Raw genomic sequence first — 10,000 nt, 5'->3', positions numbered from 1 at the left:
ATCGACGATGTTTGCACTGTAAAAAAAAATATCCTTGCAAGTGAAAAGATCTTGAATATCTTTTGTCTCATTTTGAGATAACGTAACCTATTTCTACATTTTGCTTATTTTAATTGATTTTATTAAGTACATATCTCACCATATTTCTTGACACAAGCAAAATGATCTGTTACTATAGTGAAATAATCTCACTTGATAAAATCACTTTAAACAGGTAGAAAATGTCTAGAAACAAATGAAATAATCTCATAATAAGTTTATTTTCAATGTGAAAAATAATCTGAAAATGAGAAATATTCAGTATGTCGACTAGATTTAAGATAATTTCACTGGCCAAGATATCAGTTTTTAAAGTTTGGGGTTTTTCTGGCAGACATTCCTATAAAGATGAATAACAAACATAAACCCGCAGCTCAGAAGCTTTACCTGGGCCTCGAACACTCACAGAGGGCAGAGGTGGGGGACCTGCAACACACACACACACACACACACACACACCATGCATATGAGACCAACAAACTTCTCCACAGACAGGATCCAGAACGTTCTGTGGGAGTGTTCTCGGTACCTTGCGCGCGGCTGTTCGCTGTTTTGCCTCCCAAACCTGAAAATACTAAAACACACCATACAGAGTTACTCAGGATCTGATTAAAGCCAACATCAGTGGATGATGTGTCTGTATGTGGTGGTGCCGCGTGGACGTTAGGTTGGTGCACATTCACTCACGTTTTAAAAGGCCCTTTTGTCCACTCTGCCGGTCAGTCACCGTGAACGCTGTTGTGTTGAACACTGCAGGAATAAAAGTGCCATGTGACAAAGTCTGTGTGTTTGTGTTTGTGTGTGTGTGTGTGTGTTTGTGTTTGTGTTTGTGTGTGTGTGTGTGTGTGTGTGTGTTTGTGTTTGTGTGTGTGTGTGTGAGTGTGTGTGTGTGTGTGAGTGTGTGTGTGTGTGTCTGACCGGTCTTGTTGATCTTGTCCAGCTCTTGGTTGCACATGTTCTCCACCTTCTCCCTGAGGTCCAGAACAACAGAACGCACAGAATCAAATGAAGCATCTGGGTTAACGGTCACACTGCCCAGCTCACTGACCTCCGGAGAACTCAGACAGTGATACGTCTGAAACACACAGAGAGGGAAAACAGACAGGAAAGAACAGAGAAACTGTTATTTGGAGTCAGTGATTCTCTCACCTTAAACTCCTTCATGTCTTTCGAGATTTGGAGGAACAGTGACCCAAAGTCAGATTGACACAGTTTTCTCCCTTTGACTTACAAAAGTACAGGAAATTCAGCCGGTGCTGCTTCTGTTTTTAGCTGTATGAGTTACGTTTGGCCATTTTTATCGGTAAAAATGTGTACAGTGTCAGAAATCATGTAAGAGTTATTCCAGGCCGACTCACCCAGGGCCAGCAGGTCAAGCCATAGATTTCCATGAAAAAAATTAATGCATAGAAAATTTCAAAACTGCATCAGCTTTTTCCAAGTTTTTAAGTTATTAATTTTCCAAAGTTAAGGAGCTTAACAGACTGACTGAGCTGAGGTGAGGTATTAACAGCTAAGAAAAAACAGCTAAGAGTATTATTTCATTTAAAATCTAGAAACTAACTTTATGTCAATCTTTCAGTTCTTTTCAGTTTCAGTTAGTTTCCAGTTTTGTGTTCCTGCTCTATTCTTGTTCCCAGAGTTATTAAATCCTAGATTAATCCTTTATTAACATGAAACTTGTTGATTGAAAATTAAATATTACGGTTTTATTTATAGCCAGTTAAAGCTGCATTATATGTGTTTAGGGGATTTGGAGACCTCTCTGGTGGAAATGTGTAACTGCATGCTACATTTGCAATGTAGGTTGTGCTTCGGACCCCTTCCACAGCAGATGAATCAGATGTTTGTGAGTGTGTGGAAAGAGAATCCACAGAGAACTCAGTCAGAACTTGGTGAAGGAGCGTCTTCTGAGGATGTGAGTGAATGATTAACTATTGTCATCATATCTTCATCATATAATATTGATTTTACATTTGAGACCTAAACATTGAGCTGGACCTTCTTTATTAGCCTGTGTGGTGACATTAATGCGCAAAGACATTTGTTGTGGTCACACACCATATTTTAGTGTGTTTGTTTCTGACTCATTAATGCTACTTCATTCATTTATAAGAAAATAATAATACACTGCAGCTTTAAATATAATCTTCAGGATGCAATTTAAAATCTACTTTGGGTACTATATGTTTATATATTTTAATACTATAAATGGTTATATATTTTAATATTATATATGGTTATATATATATATATATATATATATATATATATATATATTTTCATGGAAATCCATAACATTGCCTACCAAGCCACAGATGAGTTGGCCTTTTTGAGATTTTTAACCCCTTAAATTGGCTGCTGTGTAAAAATTCTTGAGATGTAATGTTGATGCTGTTTGAAGTAGCTTGTGGTGCACAATGCTAATTAGGCTAGTGTACATAGGCTTCTGTGTTAGCTACATTAGCTTTGTACCTGCAGTGTGAAAGTAAAGAGGCCATAATTTACTACAAAGATCTTAAGACATCTCAGCTCCTGGCGCACAGCCAACACTTCGTCTCTGAAAGTTCGTACCTTGAGGAAGTGGATGTTGTCCTGGCACTTCACTAGAGTCTTCAGCTCCACATCCTTTTTCTTCAGCTGCTTTATTTCAGCTTCCAGCTTGTCCACAACCTCCTGAGCCTCAGTCAGCTTTTCCTGACCAGAGGACATCATTACGTCCTGGATCAGCTCCAGCATCCTCTGCACTGACCGCTGCAGCTCAGACAGCACTGTTTCCGCTTCTTCTTTCACCATGTTGGACGAGCGCTACACATACATGCGTGGACAGGCATACACCACCAAATTAGAAACTTCTGACTGCTACTATAGTTCAGATGAAAAAGCGTGAGCGTGAATATGACTGCGTGTGAATTTCAGTGAAATGTTCTCTTTTCAGGGGTATAAATTATTTTATAGCAGGTTTTGGGCAACATGCATTTGAAATATAGGCATGAAGTTGCTGAGATGGGCTTCCGAGTTTTATATATAATGTAATGGTGCCTTATAACACTGATGTGCCTCTCTTCTTTTAAAAAGTGTGTTTTAAGCCAGAAGCTTATTGAAAACCTATTGTAAAACGATTTCAGGCATCAGGAAATGCATTTGTAACCATTTCTTGTACCTCTCTGTGAATGAGCTTTTAGAGGTGTTAAGTGCTTCAGGTTCTAGTTGTGGTTCTAGTTGTGACTTAGGAAGTTTTTCTAGAACTGAGCTTTCACATCAAACCATGCTCAATGACTTTGTTCACATCTTAACAATTTCATAAAGCAGTAATTTTGAAAAATCCCCTTTAAGCAGACCAGAGAGGGTCTGTAAGAGGCCTTTGGTGATTTCACAGGCCCACAGTGAAAGTGATGTAATTTTCCATTTGTCACAGACGTGAGCATCTATTTTAGGAGTGTTACACACGTTACCAGTCCTGCCTGTGTGTCCGAGGACAGTGCAGGGTGTGTTCAGGGCGTTAGATGGATGTGTTACTGTTTGTGTATAATGAGCTTCAGACTGCAGCTCTATTCTGAGTGTGTCTGAAAGAATCTGTGTGTTGAAAAGGTGTGTGTTGTGTGTAAAAGCTGATACCTTTAGGGTCTCTAGAACTTTCTTCATGTCCTTTAGCTGTCTCTCTCGCTCCTGTAGCCTCTGCTGGTTCTCTGTCTGCACTGCAGTCAGTGTTTTCTGAGACAGAATCAAAGACAGTCAGGATGAGCTCACAGGTGACTGACAGGTTTACAGTGTGTCAGTGTTAGAATGTATACATTACCATATTTTACAGTGTAATAAAGTGTTATATAGATTCTTAACAATACACACATGAAGCATCTCACTGTATAAAGGAGTTTTCGATTTAGGGAAATAAATGTTGGACCAGTTTACTGATGTATGTCAATGTATATAAAATCACAGGGAAAAATTAGGCACACATTGATTAAATATACGAATGAAATTAAGCGTAATATTAAATGAAGGATGTTCTGATTCGATAAACAGGAATGAGCTGGAATGCGCTTTGTGCGGGTGCTTGTATGTCACCTAAACTGTTGCCATACACAAGTGGATCAGACACAGCAGTGCTGCTGGAGTTTTTAAACACTTCAGTGTTGCTGCTGGACCGAGTGAGTGGACGCAGTGTTTAAAAACTCCAGCAGCACTGCTGTGTCTGATCCACTTGTGCCAGCACAACACACACTAACACACCACCAGTGTTACTGCAGTGCTGAGAATGATCCACCACCCAAACAGTACCTGCTCTGTGAGGGTCCATGGGGGTCCTGACCACTGAAGAACAGGGTCACAAAGTATGCAGAGAAACAGATGGACTACAGTCTGTAACTGTAGAACTACGGAGTGAAACTATACGGTCAGTGGAGCTGAAAAAATGGACAATGACTGTAGATACAAGGAGGCGGACTTAATGAAAAGTCGTAAATTGGCGTAAGTGACGTAAGTTGATGCATGTCTGCCTATTCGGCCCACAGCATTTCAGCCCTGCTCACTCATGCTGAAGTTATAAGGAGTGTTTCAGTCTAGACTGCTTTTTAAATAAGACACAATCTTAAAGGCACAGTCACAAAAATAGTGGCTGTAAAGTGGTCGTGTAAAGAGGAGTTGCTCCTTTTGGTACACAAAAATGATCAATGGGGCTCAACGAATAAAATAAAATACAGAAAAATGTGGGGCCTTTTTATTGTATCACGCACTACAGCTGGAAACATCTCGTTATGTTCCTCCACTCATTTGTGTGCATCGTCAGTGTGTGTGTGTGTGTGAGATCTCAGTACCTGTTTCTCCACACGCTCCGTCTGTGTGGACACACACTCGTGACCCTTGTGCTGGTTGCTGGTGCACAGCCAACAGACGTAAATCTGGCAGGAGCGGCAGTAGAACTCCTGCAGGTACTTGTGCTCGGGGCAGATCTTCTGGGTTAGATCAGCAGTCGGGCCAATTAACTCATGGTTCTTCAGATTAGCCTGAGTTTGATGTGGTTTCAGGTGGGTCTGGCAGAAAGAGGCCATGCAAACTAGGCAGGTTTTGATGGCCGCTCTGGGCTCCTGGCACCGGTCACAAGGCACAGCTGAGGCGGGCAGCCGCTTTGGCTTTGGTGCTCTCTGTTTGGCTTTGGATTGGGCAGATTTGGCTGCTTGCCTGGCTTTCCGGATGGACTCCCTGGCCGAGGAGCTGAGGTTCCCACTGCGGAGTTGCTCCACGGCCTCTGCTAGCATGGTGTTGCGGCAGAGCTGAGGCCGAGGGCTGAAGGTCTGTCTGCATTCCGGGCAGCTATAGGTGCCGGTCTTCTGCTCCTCAGAGTCCCAGTGGTCAGCGATGCAGTCCATGCAGTAGCTGTGGCCACACGGGATGGTGACCGGGTCTGTCGGCAGGTCCAGACACACAGGGCAGTTAAACTGCTCCTCTGTCCACAAACGACCGCTGCTCATCTTTTGGGGAAGAAGTTTGAACCAAATAGAACAACAACAAAACAAAAAAAGCAAATGGATGAAGGGATAGAAGAAGAAGAGGAAGAATCCCAAAACAGACACAATGATAGAAGAGAAGAAATCAAAATGAAACAAAATTAAACAAAATCAGAAAAGTAAATGGACAATTGGATAGAATTGAAACACAAAACGGAGAGAAAACCAAATGGTCTGAAGGACAGAAGGATCACTCAGCTGTTACTGACGCTGGTAATGAAGGTGAGGTGCTGTCACCAGACCCAGTCAGGTATTTAGGGGCGTGGCTGCGCTCACTGAGCAGGTTCAGGGAGAAAAACTGGTGAGTGTGAACTTCCCCAACTGTACCTGCCGTTCCAGCATTCCTCTCTTTCTTTCTCTGATAACTGCACTTTCCAGTGTTGCCCTGAGGAGGATGGATTCCTCTTACGTGTCTTGGTTCCTCTCAGTGTTTCTTCCTCGTTCTCTTAGGGAGTTTTTCCTGACACTGTCTTCCTTAGAGACCCTCATTATGGCACCTACATCTGTGGAAAGTGCCGGGACTTAAACACACGCCAGTGTCACTGCCAGGTTGAGAGTGTCCAGCACCACTGAGGAATGTCTGGCTCTGTGGTCAGATGAAGGGCTAAAGAATGGCTAACACAGACTGGGCATCAGCAGATGGGCTACAGTCTCTAAACGTACAGCAGCGAGGTGGTGCTACAAGAGAGGGGTTTCCAACAAAGTGGCCGCACAGTAAAGCCCTAGTAACACTACTGCGCTCTGTACTCTCACTGATAGTCAGTGAAACAGACAGTCAGGATTTCACAATACTGAACACTCAGTTTTCACAGTAGGATACTGCAGTTAAAAAAACAGCACAGATCAGCAGCGCTGGTCACCAGCAAACTAGCAGCATAACGTCGCTACACCAAGAAACATGTGTCCACTTTTCTACATCTGTGAGTACGCCACCTGTCCTTAACATTGTGTAAAAATTTGATGATGAATGGACCAAAGGAAATGCTCCAAAATTGCTTGTAATAAGATCTTTTTACATTAATTTACATTTAAAGTTACTTTTGCAGTTGTTATGTAAAAATACAGAAGAATACCGTATTTTAATTTCAGCTTAAGTATACAGCTGTAATTATACAGCTGTGTCACAGTAATCTTGTGGTCAAGATGGCCGTGAAGCCATGATGTATAGCTGCTATTTTATGATGAACAGGGTTAAAAGGTTTTATTAATTGTGTAACTACAGATGTGTAACTGGGCTGTAACTGAAAACCTAAAAAGTGCACCTATATGGTTGGTGTTTCTGATAAAATGGCCAATTAGTGTTGTTGCAAGCTATATTATATATCCAAACGTATCTAGACACCACTTATAGAGTGTGAACTCTGAAGTAGCTGCACATGAGCCCATGGTCACCATGTCCAATGCCGGATGTTAGCTTGAGGGGTATAAAATCGCCCATCATTGGACTGTGACGTAGTGGAACTCCTTTCATTGGAGTGAAGGAGCTCCGTCCAAGACCTTTGGGATGAGTTGGAGTGATCCAGAACTGACCATCCAACACCAGTACCTGACCTCACTAATGCTCTTGTAGCTAAATATACAATCAAATCCTCTCAGCGATGTTAAAAGTCTTTCCAGGAGAGCAGAGGCTGCTACAGCAGCAAAGGAGGACAAACTGTATTAATACCCTTGATGTCAGAAATTCAGCTGAGCAGGTTTCTACAAACGTTTGGACATTCAGTGCTTAACAAACTGGCCCTGACCAATATACAATAAAAGCATGAAGGATTTACAATGAGGATGTCACACCACTGATTTTCAGATAAGAAATAATAGCTTGATTTATTGAGTCTGATAGTCAATCATCTCTTCACTTTCGCATAAAGGTCTCCACGGCCCACCTATGTTCTCAATAAGCCATTGTTTTATCACATACATTAATTAATTTTAATAATGATAACAACAAAAATATGTTTTAAGAAAGATTAATAACAAAGATTTCAATTAGAAACCATTGTTCAAAAGCATTTTAGGCCTTAAAGCGAGGGCTGCTCCCTCTAAGCCGACTACTTGACTAATTGTAGCATTTAAATCACATTTAATTAGAATTAGCAAGGTGTAAGAATAATCTGTGAATGGGATTAACATGTAGAGTTCAGGACAGTGTCTTCACAAATTCTATCAGCCCAAAACCCAAAGTAACAACAAAAAAAAATAAAAAAAAGGATTTCCTGAATGAGATGCTCAGTATTTCAATACTGAATTAAATGCCATTTACTGCCCCTTCCTAAATAAATGTACATTACTAGTCCAAATCACTTAGAGCTTTTTCTTGTTCACAATATACTGTAATAGCAGGGCCTGCCCTGCAGGAGGTGCTGCTGCTGCTCTAATGCAGCGCTGACTCTGCTCAGACCTATGTAGAGATTTTCTCTTCATGGCTCTGCATCTGCTGCACTACCAGAGACTGACTAACATAACATTCAGCCAATCATATCAGACCTCATACGCTGTAAGCCAATCATATCAGACCTCATACGCTTCTTCAAAATCTGTAAAATACAAAGTGAAACAGAGTTAAACAGAGTGAATTAATACACCTTCAATATGGATTTGTGGTAAATCGTGGTCAGTATAGCTGGATGTCTGTTTTTTACTCAGTTGGTTGTTAACTCTAGCTAACTTTAGCTGCCTTTGGGTTTAAGTGAGTTAAAGAAAAGAGGCTAGGCTAACACTAACATCAGCTAACTAGCTGACAGGCCAACTAGTTTAACCCACAGAGTCTCTGGTTTAACCTCACCTCACAGTCAGTGTGAGAGAGTGAACGAACGGGAGGGACAGAAATAACGTCACTCACAGCTCTTTATATTCTTCATCTATGTGGAAACAATGACACCATATTTGCCAGATGTTGTTGTTTACAGTATTTTAATGTCAGTGAAAAGGACGAGGCTGAACTAGTTTCCTATTCGCCAGATTATGTTTGCCAGAATGCAACTGCTGCAGCATTTAAGGTGGAACAGGAAAATTCAAACGAGAAACTGACCAGCTTTGTGTGAAAAGGTCATCATAACCAGTTTATATCCCTCAATTTTCTCAATTCTTCAATCTGTAGATGGAAACTAAGAGGCAGCAGCTCCATTGAAGGCTGGTCAGATGAGATTTTTACCAGTTAAAACAAAATAAGTAAACAAATAAATAAATTGATTGATTATTATTTCCTTGAGTTTTTGTAAATCTGAGGTTAATAAAATTAATGTATTTCTAAACACAGGAAGAGAGAGAGAGAGAGAGAGAGAGCGAGAGAGAAGCTGAAGGAGACTGACAGGACTGAAGGAACAGATCTGATGGAGGATAGTGATCAAGAGAAAAGTGAGGAAGAGTTGGATAAGATAAGATAAGATAAGATAAGATAAGATAGGGGAAATTCTCAGTGTTACAGCAGCAAAGGGAGAGCAAAGCACATTAAGCTTATTAATTACTTAACAAAGTTTTACAGTTTGTTACTTGGTACTTTATACTTTAGACAATATATATAAAACTAAAGAAACTAAGAAAAAAACGTAAAAATAAACTCTATGCTTCACAAAAATGAACAGTATAAAGGGGGTGGAGGAGGTTCTACTGGGAACAGTGCTGGTTGTTCAGTCTAACAGCAGCAGGAAGGACCTGCGATGCCCTCCTTCACACACTTGGGGTGAAGCAGCCGGTCACTGAAGGAGCTGCCCAGTGCTGCCAGAGTCTCAGTCATGGGGTGGGAGCTGTTCTCCAGCATGGATGCTAGTCTGGCTAACATCCTCCTGTCTCCCACCACCTACACTGGGTCTAGGGGGCTTCCCAGGACAGAGCTGGCCCTCTTAATGAGCCTGTCAAGTCTCTTCCTGTTCTGGTTAAAAATTAAGACTGAATTTAGTTTAACTCATCTGAGAAAATATAATGTTTGTCACGATGACCATCAAATTCTGTCACCGAGTTTATTAAACATGCGTACAGAGCAAAATGACACTCTTTCTGATTACTCCAGCTGAGACTGAACTGATATATAATCTGTGTGGTGTATAATATATATATATATATATATATATATATATATATAAAATATATTTAGGGCGTTGCAGAGCTTCGCTTGACTTCAGTACCTTTGCTTGTTCTGTGCCTGTTGTAAGTGGATGGTACAGTGTTATATTAGCTCTGTGCTTAATACAAACCACAAAGAGGCAGATCTGTGCCAATTTGACCAAATAAGCTTTTTTGATGGCTGATGTTCTTGACGTTTTCTGTCTGTTGCTGCTCTAAAAGTGCAATATAAACATTTTGGAGCCATTAAAAAAATCCTCTTTGGGGACCATGCCGCCAGACCCCCCGGTACAGGCTTAGCCCACCTATCCATGAACCTCTAGTGACATCCCTGCTTTTCATATTAAAAGTGCTGGTGGTTTATAGAGTATGTGGGTGTAATTTGGGCTTTCCCTACA

The 10,000-nt window shown here is 41.1% G+C and overlaps 1 protein-coding gene across 2 annotated transcripts in view; it reads right to left on the bottom strand.

The window, feature by feature from the left end:
- The window catches only part of trim25l (tripartite motif containing 25, like), a 14,915-nt gene extending 9,177 nt beyond the window's left edge, over positions 1 to 5,738 (bottom strand). For both annotated transcript variants that reach the window (XM_036569759.1, XM_036569760.1), the window contains exons 1-7: positions 4,857 to 5,738; positions 3,658 to 3,753; positions 2,614 to 2,847; positions 958 to 1,114; positions 727 to 789; positions 569 to 613; positions 427 to 465 (exon numbers count right to left, since the gene is read on the bottom strand). In XM_036569759.1, the coding sequence (XP_036425652.1) occupies positions 427 to 465; positions 569 to 613; positions 727 to 789; positions 958 to 1,114; positions 2,614 to 2,847; positions 3,658 to 3,753; positions 4,857 to 5,510 (1,288 nt within the window). In that variant the 5' untranslated portion in view covers positions 5,511 to 5,738. The remainder of the gene's footprint in view (positions 1 to 426; positions 466 to 568; positions 614 to 726; positions 790 to 957; positions 1,115 to 2,613; positions 2,848 to 3,657; positions 3,754 to 4,856) is intronic.
- Between the last annotated feature and the right edge of the window lie 4,262 nt (positions 5,739 to 10,000).

The sequence above is a fragment of the Colossoma macropomum genome, unplaced genomic scaffold (genome assembly GCF_904425465.1).
Source record: "Colossoma macropomum unplaced genomic scaffold, Colossoma_macropomum, whole genome shotgun sequence".
Lineage (NCBI taxonomy): Eukaryota > Metazoa > Chordata > Actinopteri > Characiformes > Serrasalmidae > Colossoma > Colossoma macropomum.
Note: the sequence above shows the minus strand (reverse complement) of the source record. Positions and strands in the feature narration are given on the sequence as shown.